The sequence below is a fragment of the Gopherus flavomarginatus genome, chromosome 3 (assembly GCF_025201925.1).
Source record: "Gopherus flavomarginatus isolate rGopFla2 chromosome 3, rGopFla2.mat.asm, whole genome shotgun sequence".
NCBI classification, from domain to species: domain Eukaryota; kingdom Metazoa; phylum Chordata; order Testudines; family Testudinidae; genus Gopherus; species Gopherus flavomarginatus.
This window is the reverse complement of record NC_066619.1, coordinates 44,763,495-44,784,994: the sequence shown is the minus strand read 5'-3', so window position 1 is coordinate 44,784,994 and position 21,500 is coordinate 44,763,495. Positions and strand designations below refer to the sequence as shown.

Sequence of the window (21,500 nt, the reverse complement as noted above, 5' to 3'; positions counted from 1 at the left end):
TTTCTCTCTGATTTAAGGAGGCTATTACCACTGACAAGTGTTTTCACTGAGGTGGCCTTGTTTTTGTTGGGTGAGAATGTTGCTGCTGTCCCTGCTCTGCAATAGTGCTCTTTGAAGGGGCTGAATCAGAGGAGGCAGATACCAATTTAGAGTGCACAAGCATGCTAGTACTTCAAAAAGAAGTGAACATCTGTCTATACCAGAGGCATGAACAAGGATACAGGTGTGGGATAGAGGGGAGAAAGACTGGAGCTGATGGGAGAATTAAGGACCATAAGCCAGACTTATGGTAAACAGCCTTTTCTTTCAACAGAAAAAGTTGGTGACTGAGGTAATATTTTTTTTTACTGGACCAGCTTCTGTTGGTGGAAGGTATAGGCTTTTGAGCTACACTGAGCTCTTTTTCAGGTCTGGGATCTTACACCAGAAGACACTGGTCCAAGAAAACACATTTCCTCACTTACTGTTACTCTCTCATATCTTAGGACCAACACAACTGTAACAGTGGAAGATACTGAATTTTCTGTCAGTAGTCACTTAAACTAACATGCCTGTCTGAGTCAACAGAAGCTAGGACAGAAGGAAGTCAGTAAGCTCTAAAATAGCACCAAGTCTTCCATACGTATTACTTCATATGAGATCATTAAAAAATACAGACTATTTACTATATTATCACCAATTCTGAAGAGCTGCAAGATTCATGAGAAGACAAAGGGAAGCAGTCAGCACGAGTCATTTTATTGAGGGTATTACTAAGAAAGACTTAAAACTACAGTATATAGTTTAATCTATTTTTGCATTTTGAAGCTTAACAAAAACAGAAGTCTCATTCTCATCTTAAGAGTTTTGTCCCCAACTTCAGATCACCTCTTTTGAATTTGTTACCTGCATTTTTATTTAACTAAATGCATTTCCTCTATCCAAAATGTTACTTTTTACTTAAAGAAAATTAAGTGTGGAATGAAGTCCAGATACAAATCTGTCAAATTGTAAAGAATAAGGTTAAAACTAAGTTCAATTGTATAGAAACTCAGGCACTGGCCTATATAAACATTCCACATGCCTTCTGCACAACCCCCATTTTCTCTATATTGGCTGTTGTGATTCAGGACAGACAGTTTTTATTAAAGCTGGTGTTAGAGAGCTGCAGGAGCAGATACAGCACAGACTAAATGATGATCAAAACCAATTAGTCATTTTGAAGTCATACAAAATAAAATGAGCTCAACTTTTAAAGAAGTTTTAAATCATACATAACACTTTTGGCCAAAGTGCTACACTGGTTATCAATAGTAGCCTTTGTAAATGACTGTACACACAATGTGCAGTACTGGGACATGTCCTTAGGAGAGGATGCAGGGGAATTAGGGGAGTGAGATGCCACCTTACTTTCCTGCACAGGCTATCCCACAATGAGAGTCACACTTCAGGGAGGAACAGCACCAGGGGGACTGCTACTCCCACTCCCAGGCAGGAAGACGAGGGAAGAAAGCAGAGCCTTGTTTCCAGCCTTCAATATGCCTGCCAATAGCAGATCACTGTGCTCCTTGGTGTGGAGGGACAGACAGGACTTAGACAGCTGCAGTCCTTTCCTTGGACTTGAGCAACTATGCACTTACCTCAGCTCAGACTGTAATGTTACAATCTAAGTCCTTAAAATAATGATTCAGTTTTGCACCACCAACTGTGTAATTGCACATCTGAATCACCATAGCAGAGGAAATGCACTTGTAGAAAGGTCCTTTTTTCAGAGTCTCTTAAATTGTCTTGCTATTGTTACCATTACTTGTGTCAGTCTAGTTGAACTCCGGTTTATTGGTGCATATTATATAAAAACTATAGCTTAAAAAAAAAAAAAAGTCTTGTGGCTTATTCAGATACAGTCCACATTTTTCTCAAGCTGTAGAATGATTGCCTTCAAAACTGGATCCTCTGCCCAGTTGACTTTACTTCCAATAATGATGCCCTGTAATAAGATAGTTATCATTAGGTTAAATGCCATAGGAAAACCAGTTTAAAAAAAACCCCTAAAATGTTAAAACACTATTTTAACTGTCACTTAGTAAGAAGTTGCCCAAGTTGTTGCCTTTTTTAAAGTTTGAATCAGTATATAAAATACATGAACTGAAAAAAACCTCTAGTTTTAGTAACTCAAAACACAGAAAATGTGTTGTTTTAACACCATGCATATGATCTTGGTGCTGAGAACGGGAAGTATTAATTTCAACCCAAAGGAGATCTCCCTTCAAGAAATATTGAGATGCTTACAAAAATGAAGGTATATTCACACTTAGGGGTACTGCGCCACCTTGTGGTAGTAGGTTTCAGAGTGGTAGCCGTGTTAGTCTGTATCAGCAGAAAGAACGAGGAGTGCTTGTGGCACCTTACAAGACTAATCAATTAAGGTTGGCTATTATTTCCTGCTGATAATAACCCACCTTAATTGATTAGTCCCGTTAGAGTTGGTATGGCAACACCCATTTTTTCATGTTCTGTGTGTATCTATCTATCTACCTACCTGCCTGCCTACCTACCTACTGGATTTCCCACTGCATGCATTCGATGAAGTGGGTTTTAGTCCACAAAAGCTTGTGCCCATATAAATCTGTTAGTCTCCAAGGTGCCACAAGTACACCTCGTACCTTGTGGTAGAACCTTCTAGCAGTGTCAGCTACAGAATTCTCATTCCATTCCCCTCCACCCCTACAGTGTCACTGATGTACTGAGGGCAAGGCTATATAGGGGGCCGAGCTCCCTCTCCACCTCAGTTCCTTCCACCACAAAGCCAGAGGGATAGAATGAAACAAGGACTCCAACAAAGAGGTAAGCTGGGTGGGAAGTGTGAACATGCAGAGCCATCTTGAACTCTGGTTACAAGTAATAAATGGTTACTAACTTTTCCGTAACTGTTTTACTTTAAGAGGTGTTCCACTGTAGGTGTTTGTGTGCTCCAGTGCACAGTTGGAGAGTATTTATCCTTAGCAGTACCTGCTGGGGAGGCCTAGGCACCCTCTGCTGTCTCTCACACACTGCCCAGGCATAAAGGGCTGAGCTACCCCGACCCCCTCAGTTCCTTCCTACCAGACCAGCTCCATTAGAGAGGGGACAGAGGGTGGGTTGTGGAATGGACATGTGCAACATAATTCAAAGAACACGTTACAGAGAGATTAGTAACAGTTCTTTTTTCTTCGAGTGATTGCTCATGATCATTCTACTGTAGGTGACTCAAAAAGGAGTCCTATCTGGAGTTGGGTTTAGAGTCTAATTGAACAGGGACGGGAGGACCACTCATCCAAATTTAGCATAGTCTCAAGGTTGCTGAGAGATCGCATGGTAAGAGGCAAATGTGTGATGTGTACTGACACAGAGGTGCTTGGTATCTGAACTGAGGTAGATGACTCAGACAGAGGATGTGGCACCAACGCCATCAGCAGATGGAATGGGGTTTAAAGCCCTCACAAATATATCACATATGTCACTCACAAGCCTTCCTCAAGCACGTACAACAGTTGGGGTGAGGGTCACTATGAGACATTGCCTAATTACAAGAGTGGCAAGGCTTGAAACCCAGAGAGTACAGCATATCTTCAGTACCCAAACTGGGTGCTGGAACCACAGAAAACAAAACTTTAAAACAAACAAACAAAACCCCCCAAAACTAACTAACCCGCCCCCCCTCTAATCTACACTAAATTATACACAGGTACTATTTACAGATTTTGACTAAAGATTTGTAGAGGCAAGGACAGGGAGCTCTAACAATTGTCATGAGCAGTAGGAAGGAACTGAGGACAGTCAGTGACAGCTTGGCCCTTTATGCCTGCTCAGCGTGCATAATACAAACTGAAGTATGAAAATATGCATCTTTTAGATAGAGAATTGTGAACCAATCCATGACCGACAGTGACGGGACTATGGTGCTAGAGTCAACATACGGAACCAATACTTCCATATGTATATGTTCAAGGCCAGTCAGTTAAAACCCCCCATCCTTCTTCTGCAAACCCTGGCCTCTCAGGTATTTGAGAACATCCCTGACTGCTTCTATCAGAAGAAATTTTTCCACTTCTGCAATAAGAATCATCTTGAGTGTGGGATTCCTGAAAAGGGAAGGATAGGGAAAATTGTGGGGAGGCAACCTTTGGATTATTTGGCATAGTCTGTTTCAATAATCTCTAGGACCCACTGATCCAAGGCAATTTGCCTCCATACATTGATGAAGTAGGCTAGTGTGTTCCCAAATTAAAGGAGAGAGTGGTCTTAGTTAACTGTTTTTTGACTCTTTGCATATCTTGTCAAAACTGTGGCCTTGAGGCTTTGTGCTAAGGATGCTGATGATGCAGTGGATTGTTTAGGTTTAGACCTTGGTTTGAAAGGCCTTTTTTCATATTGACTCTGAGAAACTGCCTGCTGCTGGTACTGCTGATGTCTGAAGTGTTAAAAAAATAGGACAATGAAGACCGTGGACAGGATTGCTTCTGGTACCTGAAAGAGGGAGAGGGCTTCCTTCTAGCAGGGAATCGGACCTGGATAATGAGCCATCGATCTTATATCCTTCAGTTTTCGCAGTAACTCTTGTCTTTTCGCTAAACAGATTTTCCTCTTCCCCTTCAGTCTAGTGTCCATAGTTAAGGATGAGGAATGGTGCCATGCATGCCTCCTAATGGTCACAGCAGATACCAATGCGCTTGCAACAGAGTCTGAAACATCAAAGGCAGCTCAAATGGAAAGTTGAGCTACATTTTGAGCCTCTACTAAGAGGGCATTAGCCAACCTTTTTCTGTCATCTGGCAGGTGAAATAAAAATAAAGTCATTTCCCGCCCCCCACCCAATAAATGGAATTGGTAATGGGCCATGGTTGCTTGATAATTCATCACCCTAATACTGAAGGACGAGGAAGAACACTTTTCTCCCTAACGACTTGATCTTTTTGCCCTCTATCAGCTGGTATGGAGTGCTTGTGCTCAGTTCTTGCTCTATGGCGGACAGCAGCCATCACCAGAGATTGTATTCAGACAAGATTGGCATGAAAATAAGAAAAACCTTCAGAAGGCACCTGGTATAGTTTATCTGGCTTTTTGGAGATGGGCTGATGATGCAGCAGTGGACCAAATGGATCTGGTTGACTGTAGCAGTCTATCTATGATGGGTAGGGATACCCTACTCATAGCTGTAGCACCATAGATATTGCATACCAGGCAGGTAGTCTTTTCCAGGCAGGTAGTCTTTTCCAAAGATACCACAGGTAGATTCAAGATGGAAATCATGTTGTCCACCAGATTGTGGAACTGCATTGCGTCCTCAACTGGACAGGAGGCTGAAGCCACCCCTACATGTTTGTTAGGTGATGGATTTGGTTCATAATCCGTGTCCATCCGCTTCTGTTAAAAGGAGTGGAGGCTACCTCCTCCTACTCTTCTCCCTTGGACAAAACTTCAGGAATCACTGCCTATATCATCAGTGTATCCAGAAGAGTTGGATCAAAGTATCTCTGGGCTTCTGGATCCTTCGCAGACGAGACATTACCTCTCTATCCACATGGAGAATAGCTGAAAAAAATCCTAAGGTGGCCCCCAGTACAATCATAGGCCCCAGGGCTGCCAGTCTCCCTAGCAACTAGGATGTGAGAATATGCCAGCCAGGGGAGGACCAAAGACAGGTCCCAATCACACTGTCAGTCTCTGCATTCTTCCTCTATCTCCCTCAGTAAAAATCTGGGTCTGGATCTGAGACAGAGTGGATCAGAGACAACAACAGATCCAGCAGGAGATATGGGGAATTGGCTTTTTGTGGAGAACCATAGACCACTGAGGAAGAGGGAGAATAGGAGGATCTGTGAAACGGTCCCCCCACATACCTTCTAGTATCTTCTTCCTGATGGGGAATATGGAAGAGGATCTCAGAGTTGGGGAAATAGGCCGTCTCTTAAAACACAAGTGCCTTGCATTCTTTTTCTTTAGTTCCACCGTAACATGGAACCGAAAAAGAATCACTAACTGACTAAACTAACAGCTCACGCTAGCTACTGAGAAAAGATGCTCTGGCGAGAATGAAGAGGTTCACAGCAGTCTGTGGCATGCAGTTGGAAGGAACTGAGGTGAGGAGAATGCTCTGCACCTATAAAGCCTTGCCCTCATTACATCAGTGATGCTGACGGGAGGGTCAGGGAGGAAAAGAGTGCTCTAGCTCAGTGGTTCTCAGCCTTTTTTAATTTGCAGACCCCTAAAACATTTCAAGTGGCAGTGCAGACCCCTTTGGAAATCTATTGTCTGTACATATAGTTGAATTCTGTTCAGTTTTCAGTCTAAATGGACCCTTTAGACAGTCTGCAGACCCCAGGTTAAGAACCATGGCTCTAGCAAACACTGCTAGTAGGTGCTACTGCAAGGCACCACAACGTGGCACAGTACCCCAAGTGGGCATATGCAGAGCCACCCTGCTGCCTGTGGAGTTTGGGCTGCTGCAGGGTCCCCCGCTGCCAGCAGCAGCTGGTCAGCTGTGGGGCCCCCATGATCACAGAGGTCACTGGAAGTCACAGATTCCATGACTTCCACAACCTCCGTAACATAATCTTAGCCTTACTTATGGCATGATCCAAAGCCAACTGAAGACAATGGCAATCTCTATCTTGACTTCAGTCCCTCAGAATGGAAGTACCTTCTCATTCTTAACTATGGAGTTACAAATGCAATGTTAACATCCACACCAACCTCTCGTAAACATATGATCACTCAACATAGAAATGAATGGCATTTCCTTTGAAATTTTTCCCAATGCCACTCATCTTTACAGAAGGTGATGATACAGCCATCAGCGCCTCTCCTCTTAATATCCAAAACCTTCAAAACATGCTCCTACCCCTTCTTCCACCCTAAGGTTTTAATTGGGATTTAATGGTCATTCAACTAGAAGACCCATCATATCATTTAAGTACCTTAAATGGTGTAACAAATGGATAAAAATCTGGTAAACATCATTTCAAAAATAGTTTAAGATTCTCAGTATTTGAAGTACCAAAATCAGGATATTTACATACAGGCCAGTTTGCAGTTATAAAAATTACAATTTAAAAAGAGTAAATTAATCAGACATTTTTAGAGATTCTATAAAGTCTCTCTCTCTCAAGTAAATATCCATCACCAAAAAATAGCTGAATGCCTGCCAAAAATTCATAAGTTGTGTTTGGTTGAGATACGATAGAAATGAGATTTACAAATTTATCCTATTTTCAAAGGAACAGATTAAGTTACCTGGAAGATATTTTGAATTAATGTAGTCATCTGTGTTTCTTTTTGCAAGTTTCTACATAGTTTCTTTAACATTTCACCCACTTCCATGCTCTCTAGTTCCTCTTTTTGTTTTTTCTTCAGAGTGTGTATCTGTAGCAGTTTGTGTTCTCCAGCTTGCTTTAGTGCTATTCAATTCACAGAAAAATGAAAGATTAGAACTAGACTGGATAAAATCCTAGCAAACATACTGTAGGGAACAATTCCTGGACTGACAGAACAATGTCCTATCTTACCTAATATATTTTGCTCTCTTTCTAATTTTTATGATTCTGTGAAGAGATCGTTTGAAGAAAAGTTTGGACGCCCTGGATTTCTAAGCACAGACATGCACTTTCCCTATGTCAAATGGACAGTAAAAGAACAAAGCTGATTGTTTTGCCAGTAGTTTTAACTAACTATGCCATTCAAAAGGCTGGTACGATATTTGTAAAGATCTGCATATAATTTAGTTTTGAAGAATGGTTTTAAAGAAATCCAAATCCAACCCCTGGCCTAGTCATGTAGGCATGTTATAACCATTCCCTCTCCCCAAAATATTATTCTTTACGACGAGATCTTTATGAATCAGACTTTTCCACCAAAACATTACACAAAGGTACAGTATGATAAAATGGTATGTAAAGAGATATTGTAAGATAGGAGTTTGTTGAACTAAAGCACTCTAAATGATGTTTAGTAGGAAACAGTGGAATGAGACTGCATTCTTTTGAAGTTCTCCAGTCTCCTTGTTTTAAACCATAGTACCTGTCCTGTTTGACTGCAGACATTCAACATACCAGCTCACTTTCATGTACACACCATACTTAATATTTAGAAAGTTTTACATCTAGACCAGAGCTTTACAGTTATACAAGATAACTTAGTTGTCAGAAGACACTTTTTAAAGCTTGTCACAAAAGTTTGAGCTTACAATCTGAAAGATACAGAAGGTAGCAAGACAATATACGTTTGCTAGCAGGTTATATACACTTACCGAATCTCCTTTTTTTAATCTCATTCAGTTTTTCTTCCAACTCACGTGCTTGCTGTGTTAAAAAAGGGTTTGACATATTGATATTAATATATTGTCAATCTGTAGTACTGTTTAATAGGTACTAATCCTATACACAAAATAAATTAAATAGAACAATGAGGCAAAGTGCAGTTCTATGTAAAAAGGAGCTTTACTGAGAAGACTCTCTTTGTATATTCAGTCACCTGTTTATTTTAGTGAAAAAATCATTTTTAAAATAATTGTATTACTGTCAACGATAACTATGGTTTTTTGGTTTGTGTATCATTAAGTTCCAAAAGCAGGATCGCTTTTGCATTCCCATTGTTTTCAAATTCTGCCCTTCATTACACCTGTAGAAGATCACTGACAACAGACCTGTGCAGTTGTAACTGAGGGGACAATTTGACTTGCAGAATATTTGTTAAAGGTGATGATACATGAACCAGGAAAAATGCAGCTTGACTTTCAGATCTCAAGATCAGTTTTGCATTTGACTTACTACTACACAATACTCTGATTAAAATAAACAGCACTATACAAAATCAGTAAGGCACATATTAGACTAAAAACTGGTGGACAGATCTCTGGTGGACAGATTACAAAAATGTAATTCTTGAGGATTCTCCATTAATGAGTGGTTTCTAGTGAGGGTTTGGAGGATTCTTGGCCCAATGCTCTTCAATATTTGATTAATGATCTGGAACAACATAACATCACTGCTTTGCAGATGACACAAAGATTGATGGAGTGGTGAATAATATAAAAAACAGATTATTTACTCAGAGCAATATGAATCACTTGGTAAATTGGGTGCAGTCAAATGATATTCACTTTAATACAGCCAATTGCAAAGTTATCTATCTAGGAATGCTGGTCACACTTACAGGACAAGGAATTATCCTGGAAAGCAGCAACTATGACAAAGAATAAGGGGACATGGTAGAAAGCCAGCTGAACTCCCAATGTAAAGCTGTAGCTAGAAGGGCTAGCCTGATTCTTGGATGTATAAACATTGGCATCTCAAGTAAAAGTAGGCATGCAATACTAGCTCTATAAAAGGCCTTGATGAAGCCACTACTGGAATACTGCATCTAGCTTTGGTGTCTACACACTGAGAAAGATGTTTTAAAATTTGAGGATTCAGAAAAGAGCTCCACAAATCACCTGTCTGGAAAACTTGCAGTCTTTAAATAATGACTAAATGTCTTTCTAAATGATATGCTCTAATTCAACAAGTTATTGGGACTACAGCAGGAATTATTGGGTGAAATTCTATGATCTGCATTATGCAGTTTAGACTAGATAGATCAGTTATCCATTCTGGCCTGTGAATGTCTGTGAATCCACAACTTGCAGTCTTTTTAATTATAGACTAAATTGGATATAGACTAAATCAAACTGTAAATGTGGAACACACACAATGCCTTTCAAAATTAAAACAACTTCCCTTTCTAGAATAGATTTAAATGCATCATGTTTCAGGCTCCTCACAGCAGTTATATCCCTCTGGCTAATGTCCCTTCCACTGTATAGCTGTTGATTAAATTGCTATAGATTAATTTCCAGCAGACAGACAGTCCCAAACATAAATCTACAGCATCTATTATCCCCATCATAATAGGTTCAATATCAACATAAATCTCAAACCTAAGATGTTAACAGTATAGACAAATTAGAGTTTTCTCCTAAAAGAATCAGACCACCTCTAAGAACTATGTTTAAAAAGGTATTTTGGTAACCCACTGAAGTCTGAAAATGATTTAATAATTAGTAATACCAAGGATACTTGCCTGCTGAGATTCAAGTATTGCAGTACTAAGCATTATTATGTGTTTTATAGTTTCCAAGATCAACCTAATGAGGGAACAAATAATTAATTACCGAACCATAAATTAACACTATGAACATTTTAATCATAATGATTTGGATTAGGGAAAGAATGTTCCTTTAGCATCATTAAAAGCATAATGTGCTTCTAGCACTTGAAAAAGTATACATTTATTCCCTGGGTATATTACGCTAAATACAGTTCAAGAAATCAACTAAATATTCTCTTTGCACCCTCATCAGATCATCAGGATTTAATTTTCAACAGTTCTAGCACTGTGCAAAAGGTACACAACTTGCTAGGCATCAAGGTGGTAGTGGCAGCATCATGCAAAAGAAAATCTAGGTTAAGAAGTAACCTAGAACTTTTGCCTTCAGGCTAGCGGTGAAGGCATCATGGAGGTGGAGCATTTTTATTTCCTAGAATGGGAAGGAAGGGTGTCCAACCCAACTGTTCAGACAGCGTCCCTTAGTACCACTTTTTAGCTAACCAGTGGAACTGTGCAACAAACAGAAAGGAAAAAATGACTGAAGTAGTTTGAGTCTCTCTACTCTGGAGTGTCAGGTCCACCTCCCTACTCACCGACCGCACACAAAAAAGCACCTTACTTTGAGTCGGCATCATTGTGTCTCAGTTTGGTTCTGAGGGCATCTATAAGCTGGATCCTACACATGGTGGGGAAAGAGGAAAAATTCTGGTTGATGAGAAAGCCAAAGGAAAAACAAAACCTTAGATAAAGCTGAAAGAAAAACTGAGTTTGAGCATCTGTTTCTTCTCATGTATTTGGTGCATATGTAAAATACACCTCTACCCCGATATAATGGTGACTCGATATAACACGAATTCAGATATAACATGGTAAAGCAGTGCTCCGGAGGGCCGGGGCTGCGCACTCCAGTGGATCAAAGCAAGTTCGATATAACACAGTTTCACCTTTAATGCAATAAGATTTTTTAGTTCCCAAGGACAGTGTTATATCGAGGTAGAGGTGTACACCCAAAATGTATTATCTGAGGATTTTCTTATAAATGGTCATTTAAAAACAAAAACAAAAAACTCCTCTAATATGTTTCCTCCAGGTTCTCTGTGTGTGTGTTAAAGTGAGAATGTCCCCCAACCACTCTTTAATTCTTTCAGTTACTTCAGTAATCCTACTTAATCCAAGACTATGAATGGGAGGAGGGGGAGAGAAGGAGGAGAAAGAGGAGGAGGAAACGAGGTGTGCAGGGACATGGATCTCTATGGGGAAAATCAAACACCAATGCAGGAGAGCCACCACTTTCCATACATGCTGCATTTTTATATAAAAATAATAATCTGTCCCTATGTTCCAATGAAGTTGTTGTTAATGATTAACAGTTGTTAATTATTTGTATTACGATAGCACCTAGGGTGCTTAACAGATCAAGGTCCCATTGTGAAAGGCCCTGTATGTAGAATAATATTCTCTAACCCAGAAGAGTTTACAGTCTAAATAGATCAGACAGATTTTGGGGGAGGGATTTAACATACAAGCAGAGTGAACAATTTGATGGTCTGTGTGATGGCATGGAGGTCACCCCCTTTCAGTCAGGCATGGTACCACAGGTCAACCCTTCCTCACTTCCCTTCCCTGGGCTATAAACAAGAGTGCCCTTCCATCCCCTTTTAAGAGTCTTATTTAATCGATAGCCATAAGCACAGGTAGAAGCTCACTCAGATATATCCAGGGACATTCATTGCTTTAGGTTAAGCCCAACTAACAGTTTCTGTCTCCTTCCTTCTGGAGACTCTTCTTTCCTGTGCCTGAAAACCATGTGTGGGCCAGGAATGCTTCCTGGTTCCTTTGAGGGTTACCGCTTTTCAGTACTTCTGTTAGCAGGAATCCCCAGCTCTCTTCTTTGGAACTAGGCTGTATTAGTTAGTTCCATACTTTCTCCTTAGCCAGGAGTCTCCCCAGCTCTCCTCCCTGGATCTGGGTTTTGTTAGGAATAACTAGACAATCCGACTAAGCAGAAGCCCTCAGCTCTCCTCTCTGGAGCTGAATTGTGGATTAGCCAGCTGTGGGACATTGGGAAGCACTGCAGTATTTAAGATCTGAAGAAAGCTGTCATTTTGTGCTCAAGGAGTTTCTAAAGCCACTGAGATCTCACTGGAGATTTGGTAGAATAGTAGACAGGGGAGGAGAAGACGTCTCTAGTGGAAATTAGGCCTGTTTGCACTAGAAAATTAGGTCGGTTGAACTATGCTAGTCAGGAGTTTGAAAAATTCACACCCCTGAGTTGCATAGTTGAGCTGACATAAATCCTCATATAGACAGTGCTAGGTCAATGGAAGAATTGCTGAATTGCTACAGCAACACAGCTGTGCTGCTATAGTATTCTGTGTGTAGACAAGCCCTTAGACTCAAGACAACATTTTCGCAAGTATTGCCACTTTCCTCAGCCCTCCCAAAAAAGATTCTTCTCTCTCATAAATTTGAGTCAAATCTAGTTTCTTTCCTCACAAATTAATAAAGACTGTCATTTAAATCCATAGTAGGAAACCAGAGATATTTTTAAACTGATCATTCAAAAACAAACGCCTTTTTATTCAGTTCTGACCTTTCAATTATATACCTAAAAAGCTGATAATGGGAGGGAGGGGAATTTGGATTTATTATTTTATTTTGTGAACCTGTACTCCAGAACTAGTACCATATTTTATTCCGGTTAATTTCATTGATCTGTTGTATTATGAGCTTCCTAATAAATAGCTTAAAGAAGTTCAACTCCTAGGTACCCAAGCTGGAAAAAGCAAAACTTAATTTTCTTAATTCCTGCTTCTCTCACTGAATTTCCTGCACAGTAAATACAGATTACTTCTGAAGTGTTAGAAATGTACAGTTTACAGGCCTATGCCTGCAAAGACTTATGCATGTAAGTAACTTCTCATGTTAACAATCCTATTATCTTTAGTAAGACTATTTGAATATAGATGAGTAAATTCATCTTTTCAGGATCGGGGCCCTTCCATGACGTAAGTTTGGAGCATTCTTTGTTTTAGCCTTTTATAAGGTATATTTGTCTACATTCTATTTGGCCACCTGTGACAGAGGCACATTGGTGGTTCATTATGCTATGTCAGCAACTCTTGTCAAGCCTGACATACTCACTACACCTAACACACTGTCGTCAAGACATATACTCACAAGATGGCATCTAAGATATCACTGGAAAACTAATAACTCACTGATCATTAATGTTCTTGCATGATGTATGTATTGGGGTGCATACAAAGTTATGAATATGCTAGAATTATGTTCTTAAAAGGTGTTTGGCAAGCAATGCATAAGCCCAGTCTGCCTTAGACAAGGGAATATGTATTTGTTTGTCTCATCAGCCTTGTCATCAGGCAGAGACAATGAAGTTATATTTTCATAAAAGGTAAACACAGCTAGTGAGTGGAGACAGCCTCTTGCAGGAGTATGAACCTCAAATGATAAGCAATTGAATCAACTGACTGTATACAATATTACTGTATTATAAAAGTATATCAAGTAAAGTCTTATGAAAGCTAACACTTGTGATTAAGACATACATTTCACAAAGATATTAACACTATATGAGGAATTATGGATACTTAATGATATAATAATTCAAAGTCTGTGACCAAACACACGAAGAAACAGGTTTTCCCCCAGACAGGAAGGAAAGGAACTAACTACCTGTCTCCAGTAAAATTAAGCAAGGTATGGCCAAAAACAATGGAAGCCCTATTTACATACAAATCAGCAAGGAAATGGGAAGTTCACAAGAAAGGAAGAATAGCATGCGATCATCTGAGTCTGGGGAAAAAACTGAGTTTGGGTAGATATAGGGAGAGAGAAGACAGCATCCATCACTGGGCAGAAAAGGGGTTAGAGTTCTTGCAGCCAAGGTAATTGACGTCTCTGGGAACTGAATACAAGTGAAAAACTGCTGAGGCAAAGATCTTTCACCTAGGAAGACAAGGGAAACCAGCACCTTGTACTTCTGTGGAATGTCTTGACTGAAAGTCTGCCATGGCTAGAAAGAAAAAGACTGGTAAGAAATTTACCTTGAACCAAGGCTGGTTGAGACCAAGGTGGGGCTGTTGTGTTCTAGCTTGGCTGGTGGGGTCAGAATGCTGAACCATTGTATACTTGTTTGCTGACTGTTGGTGTCTGGGCTGTGAGTCACAGCAGCAGAGCGTTTAAGGCACCCCAGAGTTACAGGGCAGGTACTGACACAACCTCACTAGTGTGGATTGCACCTCAAAATGTGACACCACCATTCTAACATTTCTGATGTTAATTGCAACTCTAACTTCTTGGTTCAACATTAAGAAAGTCTTATGTAGTTCCGTTACAATTTAAACAAAATTTCAGAATAAAACTTTAAGAGGAGCTTTACCTTTGTAACACCAGTGTTTTGTTTTGAAAGGAGACTTTAACTTGTTCCGTTTCTCTTTCCAGATCTTCTGCAGCACTAAAAACAAATGCAATAGCAGAAGACTTTAGGATTCTACAAACGAAAACGACACACTTTAAATAAAACATGGTTACACTGCCTTCTTTTGGAGTAAGACACTTTTCCAATATATTATTGATGAACTTCCCCTTTAAAAAGCAGAGGATGACTGATTATGATACCATTGTGCCACTGGTACCACAACATATGTGTTCTCCTGTGCTTTGATACCAACTTGGTTTCCAGTGCTATGGCAGAAAGAATATTTGTATAATGATTTGGAAGAACAAAAGTTAAAGAGAAGCACTAAGACCTACCAACTCACAGATTCAGGTCCCCCATCCCCTAACTTACCATAGGGGGACCTGGTAGCAACCCTTTCTTGTTTAAACTCTCTATTATGAAGTATTCTTGTGAACTCTTCTTTAAGAGCCATCATCACCTCCATTGTCTGCAGCAGACCTTTAATACTCAGCAGGGAGAAATCGTCTAGTCTACAGAAGTGCCCTTTCTTTGTCCCATTCAGATCTAACTGCTTTGTAAAGTGAAATTCCATTCAGATCTAACTGCTTTGTAAAGTGTAATTGGGCTCCTCTGGAAGAGGTTGGTAGCCTGCAAACCCAATGAACATTCTAAAGAGCCCAGTCCTACTGCCACCAACCTTGCAACAGCAGCCTGTCCACTAGGAATACTGTGGAGAACCTATAGCAGAGTAGGGAGAGAAAGAGAGAAGAAAGAGGCTCTCCCCACTACTCCCCCGACCCCAGCATCTGATCAAAGCTCCTTACCCCTACTCTAGAGGCACCAGATGGAACAGAAGCTCCCTCAGCTCCCAAGGTGGCAAAGGGAGTGAGTCAGATGAAGCTCCCCTCAGCCACCCCCAGGATTCAGCACATGATGCCAGCCCTCCACTATCAGAGTTAGTCTTGTAGCCCAAGTTGTAGAAGTTGGTTATGCAGTAGTGAAAGCTGAGGATTCAAATCCTCATGATGAGACATGTACCAAATCCCCACTGTGTAACTAATAGTTTTGTTGAGAAAATTACACATGAAACAAACCCAAATCCCTAAGTTAAAAGAATGTTATTTAGCCTACAAAAATCAAGCACTTGAAATTTAAGAAGTAATCGTCCATGCAACCTTAATTCAACCACACTGAGTATATGCATTTTGATCTTTAATTACACAATCACAATCAATTTTTTCCCAATAGGACCTCAGTCTCATTCCATGCACAAACTGGATGCACAAAAGGACTGAATTAAGATTGCATGAGCAATCATGAATCTGGCCAATTTTGCAACCTAGATAATATTATTGACTTTTTCCTTTGTAAGGATATTTACATTTCAGAACTAACTAGCGCCACCACATGAACATGTTAACTTTTTTCCTCTAGGCCATAATACGAGATGCTCCTGCTGTCTCTCAGTAATGCAAAACAGCACTCAGAACTAGTGCCAAAAACGGCAGTCATGGTTCTCCTCTGATTATGGTTGCTTAAAAAATATCTAACAGAACAAAAATCGTACTATGAACAGATTTGGGGATGGAGAAAAATCAGGAAGGGGAATGCCTTCACTTTTCTATTCATAATCGGCATTTTAAAGACCAGAAAGAAAAGTAAGAACACATTATTTAGAGAAGTCTGTATCTCCCGCCGTTTGAATCATTAGGAATATTTGTTTGAAAACAGAATCTGTATTTGCGTTTCTGCTTCTGATGCTTATTTATCTGAACTCTTTAAGATACATTACAAATATTCTGATCACTACATCCAGTTACAAGAGTACATTCCCTTTTTTAAAGCATATTTATTATAAAAGTATAATTAATAAAAGAGGAACCAGTAACCTGAAAGTCCAATGTAGTTTTGGACCCTAAATGCAACTTGCTATCTGAATGCCTAACATAGGCAAAATACTTTAAGAGATGTACATAAGATTCTTTTCTCATTTAAAGGTGTAATTTAGTTTAGCACTTGAATATTTGTAGCTAAATCCCAGCCAACACTCCGAAGACTATGGGTATGAAAAAATATTTGAGAGGTGGAATAAAATTTCTCTGCTTATCCCTGCACACTCCACAAGTAAATTAAAGCTCTGATAATTAATCCAACATTCTTATTAAAAGGAGAGCAGTAAGAATAGAACCTATGACAGCTTTCCCCTTACCCCTATTTTAAAAGTTAAAAATAGTTATCAGAAGACATACGCCTCAATTAGCTTTTCTTCTATGGCTTGGTCTGGAATGCTTTCTTCACCTGCAAATCAATAGTATTTTTGTTAATTAATAGTCAATAGTAGTAAGTTAACAAGATTGAAAACAAAAATCTGTTTACACAGAATATGTGAGATGTCAGTTGAACATATTTCTGAAAGCCTTTATTATAGTTTTAAACTTTGTGATGATATTGAAAGGGGTCTAATTTGAAATTCCAAAACCACACCATTGTCATAGGATTATAACTTTGCAATCAAAGAGGTTGGATGTTCAGTGCAAGAACAAGGTATTTAATAAAAATCTGAACAAGCATCTTGTTTGTAGAATAAAAAAATTAAAATGTTTACCTTTATTATTGGTTTCTCATCTTTTATTAGTTTACTGCAATATCAGTCAAATTAAGATAGAGCATGCAGGTGTTGGTGTCACTAAGCATAACCCTACGTAACTCGGGAGGGTGGAAGGCCACAAGAGTATGGAGCCTTCCTGGTTTTAGGCCTCAGCAGACAAGAGTCCCTCCATGTTTGAACTTTAATCGACCTAAAAGGCCAGGTGTAACAGCCATTATCAGTTGCAACAGTTCTAACTGGTCTAAAGCAGAAATAATGAGGCCTGTGCACCTTTAGCAGAAGGACAAGATAACTTGCAGAAGGAAAACTTACTAATGAGCTGCCGCGGCCAAGATTACTTAATGCACCTGCGCTTACGTAATTGCTACAGGGGGAGGAAGGAGGAGGAGGGAGGGGAAACAGGGGATTGCTAGTCAGTGAGAAAAGTTCTCATGGATATAAAGGAACAGACTGCTTGTTTTAGGTGTGCTTGATCTGAGTCAATCTCCCTGCACCGCTTTGAGATCTCAAATAAACTTGGTTTGCTTCTCCACCCTGGTGTGTTTATTGGCGCGGCACACCAGGCGACTGACCCCCCCGCTGTTGCTTGGCCTCAGGCAGTTATCTGCCGGCAACACAGGTACATTGTTTTCTGTTATGACAACATGGACATTTACTTGCATTGGATAGACATGGTGAAGAACGACAGAAGAAAAAAGGGTTTAAAGATGAATGAAGCAGGAAAAGTGATACAAAATAGAAAGTGGTGGAAGACTTCATTTGGCTCCATTGTTGCTGTGGAGCTAATGAACAAGAAAGAAAGAAAGAAAGAAAGAAAATTTACCTGCATGAACTGTTGTACTATATTCCATAAGTTGCTGTTTTATTTGTTCTCTTAGTCTATAAGAGGAAAGAAGAAAAGTAAAATAAAAAGCATCTTATTTTATTTATTTAGATTTAAAACAATAAAAAGTCACCTCATCTAAAGCTCTAAACACCCCCAAACATCATAAATACAACAAATAAAATCCCAGACACTTCAAAAGGAAGTCAGACACCTAAAGAAACTCCTTTCCATTCATTTGTCATTGTGGGAAGCATACCCCTCAGCCCTCTCCAAAAACACGATCAAGAGAGTATTTTGCAGCATACCTAGCAAAATATTTGCAAGTTCTGGGGGTAGGGGTGGGGGAGGTTGTTTGTTTTTTTAACAGCATCTGTTGTTCTAAAGGGATCCCAAAACCAGTAGTGAATTACAATAGCACAGTCACTGTGATAACAATGACCTCGATAGACTCAGGTGACATCTTCACACAAGGGTGTGTGGTGGGGGGAGTGTATTTTCATCAGGATAGATATTTTCATGTAAAATCCTAGTGGAAAATTAACCCAAGTAGTTCTTATTTTGATGTAGGTAGGCGTGTCAATTCTATATCCCTCAGGTTTATTTCAATACTTCTGCTAAGATTAGAACTACAGTGCCTTGCCTCCCCTAGGATCTCTCAGTGTAAAAACACATTATTTTGTGCAATGCAGATGTAAGCAGGGGGAATAGGCCCACTATTTGGGGAACTTTCCTGGCTTACACACTACCCCAGTGAAACGGGCTAGCAAAAGGATCTAAGTCCTCATTCCCACTTCCTTTACCCAGAGGCCTGCCTGACTTCGAGGGCTCCCCTTCCACCCTCCTGTGTGGCAGAGTTCTTGTAACCCCAACAAGGCTGGGCCCAGGATTCCTGGAGGACTCAACCCCCAACCTTGTTGCAGTTACTTAGGGCAAGGGCTAGGGTGTCCTCACTCCAGGGTGCTCTCTCTGCACTGGACACTTCCGTGACCCACTGATCATTACAAACAGTTCAAAGCAAATACAATTTATTAAACTGCAATCAATTAAAAAAAATAAAGGAAAAAATGGGAAAAGTTCAAGGAAAACACATAACCCCTCTCTGTGGCACGGGGATATCACAAACAGCATCACTGGAATGTAAGGAAAGTTCAGTCTGTTCCTCACACGTCTCAGGTCTCCTTTTCAGGCCCTGACTGTGCTGCAGGAATGTCGGGGGTTGGACACTTGCACTGGTGGTGGCCACACACTCTCAGGGCATGTCTACACTTACCTCCGGAGCGATTGATCCAGCAGGGGTCGATTTACCATGTCTAGTGGAGTTGTGCAAATCGACCACCGAGCACTCTCCTGTTGACTCCACTGCAGCGAGAAGCATAGGTAGAGTCGACAGGGGAGCGTCAGCAGTCAACCTACCGCAGTGAAGACACTGCGGTAAGTAGCTCTAAGTAAATCAACTTCAGCTACGAAAATAGCGTCGCTGAAGTTGTGTAACTTAGACCGACTTACCATGCCAACCCCACCCTATCCTATGCCTAGCGTAGACCAGGCCTCAGGCTCTCGGTGGCAGGACCCTTCTTTCCAGCATCAGCCTCTTCACCCCCCCACCCCTTGTCAGGGTGATGACCCCCCTCCAAGTCTGGCCTGCAAGGGCCTCCTGGCTGGGGGTATCACCCTGTGCTGGGTCCACTGCCCAGGGTCCCCCTTCGCTCTCCCCAACTGCTCACTGCATGCTCACTGCATCCAGCTCTAGACTGATCCAGCCCCAGCTCCACTCTGCCTCAGCACGGATGCTGCTCTGGCTCCAGCTCCCTGGGCTGCTTTTTCTGGCTCCTCTGGCTCTGGTTGCTGCAGCTCTGCCTCCAGCACAGGACTGATCTCTGTGCTGTTTCTGTGGCTTTGCTCCCAGCACTGACCTGATCCGTGGGCTGCTTCTCTGACTGGCACAGCTCTGCTCCCCAGCTCAGCTCAGGCCCCTGCTCTCTCCTTAGCTTGGCCCCACCCTGTCTGACCCAGACAATTGCAGCTCACATGGAGCCAGGACCCCACCCCCAGCCTGCTGCCTCCCTTATTAACCTGCCCACCCTGATCTGGAGCTTTGCTCCTGGGGACTGTCAGTCTTGGTTTTGATTTCCCATCGTCCTTCCCCCTTCCTTTTGGTAGTGGGAACTAGCCAACCAAGAAAGCCGCACTGACACAGACATAACCTGTTACACAGACCTTCACACGACAGTGTCATGCTGAAGTTTTACTGAGCATAGGCACTAAGCGCTCCAGGCTTATCCCTTTACTCTTTCGGAAGGGGACCCCAGGACTGCACCAGCAAAGCCACCAGACATAGTTACTTTCTTCTCCTGGAATGATCAGCAACCCGGAGGGGTTCAGATCTGGGCGGGCTGCATCCCTAGCTCACGTGGGCCCATGGATCGGGGCTGGGCACGCGTCAGCCCCCCTCCCGTACACGCCAGGGCCCGGGAGTGCCAGAGAAAGGGCAGGGCCGAGCCTGGCCCGGGGGTCCGGCTCTGAGCTACAGGCCCGGCGGGGAGACCCGCGGGTTCGGCCGATGCTCCGGGGATGGTGGAGATCCCCCGGGCGCAGCACTGACCGGAGCAGGGTCACCAGGTCCAGCTTCTCGCCAGCCGCAGCCCCGAGCCCCGAGGCCGCCCCGGCCTCCACGGATCCACCGGCGGCAGCGCTGTGAGCCACCAGCTTCCCCAGGGCTTTGGACGCGTCCCTCACTCGCTGCAGCGGCTCCATCCCGGCAACAGCAACAACGCCCGGCAGCAGCTCAACCGCCGCCGCGTCGCGCCTTCAAACCGCCCGCCGCACGTCACTAGCGCCATCGATGAGCGCGGCCGGCGGCTACTCCTGGCTGGATACCAGAAATCCTCCCGGCACTTCCCGGGCTCGTAATTCGGCGTTCTCCTCTCAGGCCTGGCGAGGGGGTGGTCCCCGCGGGAGGGGCGGGAAGGTGGTTGGGGGCGGGTTCACGGCTTCAGCGGACATCGGAGCGAGCGGAACGGCTCCAGGGTGCCAGCCGGGCCGGGGGAGGGTTCACGGCTCCAGGGTGCCAGCCGGGCCGGGGGAGGGTTCACGGCTCCAGCAGACACCTGGGCGAGAACGGCTCCAGGGTGCCAGCCGGGCCGGGGGAGGGTTCACGGCTCCAGCAGACACCTGGGCGAGAACGGCTCCAGGGTGCCAGCCGGGCCGGGGGAGGGTTCACGCCTCCAGCAGAAGGAAGGTTGCTCCTTAGCATGGAGTTGGTGGACGAGGCAGCTCTCTAGGGGTAGGTGGCCCCCCCGCTCCTGGGGCAGGATGGGGCAGTGTTGTGCACTAGCCCCGCCCCACACCATGGCTAATCGAACAGTGCATTGCATACTTTACCCGCCAGTATTTTTGCTTTCACACTAGACTCCAGCCCGGCGCAGAGCTGCTGTGTGACCTGCTCCGCCCATGTCCTTTTCTTTATGAACTTTCTTACCAGCTCATTTCGCAATTCAGCCCTGTTCTGACATTTTACTGCACTACTATCTTAAACACTCCTT

General features: G+C 42.4%; 2 protein-coding genes across 4 annotated transcripts in view; one reads left to right on the top strand and one right to left on the bottom strand.

Moving 5' to 3' along the window:
- Positions 1–21,500, top strand: part of LOC127047924 (cardiomyopathy-associated protein 5-like) — a 478,816-nt gene that overhangs the window by 387,808 nt on the left and 69,508 nt on the right. The window lies entirely within an intron of this gene.
- On the bottom strand, positions 1,308–20,790 carry CENPH (centromere protein H). 3 transcript variants are annotated; one of them, XM_050947127.1, is made up of 9 exons: positions 20,561–20,790; positions 17,956–18,011; positions 16,774–16,822; positions 14,504–14,578; positions 10,721–10,777; positions 10,071–10,138; positions 8,264–8,311; positions 7,252–7,415; positions 1,308–1,966 (listed from the first exon to the last, which is right to left on the bottom strand). In XM_050947127.1, the coding sequence occupies exons 1-9, from the start codon at positions 20,710–20,712 to the stop codon at positions 1,874–1,876; spliced, it is 762 nt and encodes a 253-aa protein (XP_050803084.1). In that variant the 5' UTR covers positions 20,713–20,790; the 3' UTR covers positions 1,308–1,873. The 3 variants fall into 3 exon arrangements, with proteins under 3 accessions (XP_050803084.1, XP_050803085.1, XP_050803086.1); XM_050947128.1 differs by lacking the exon at positions 20,561–20,790 and adding an exon at positions 19,229–19,410; XM_050947129.1 differs by lacking the exon at positions 20,561–20,790 and adding an exon at positions 19,052–19,111.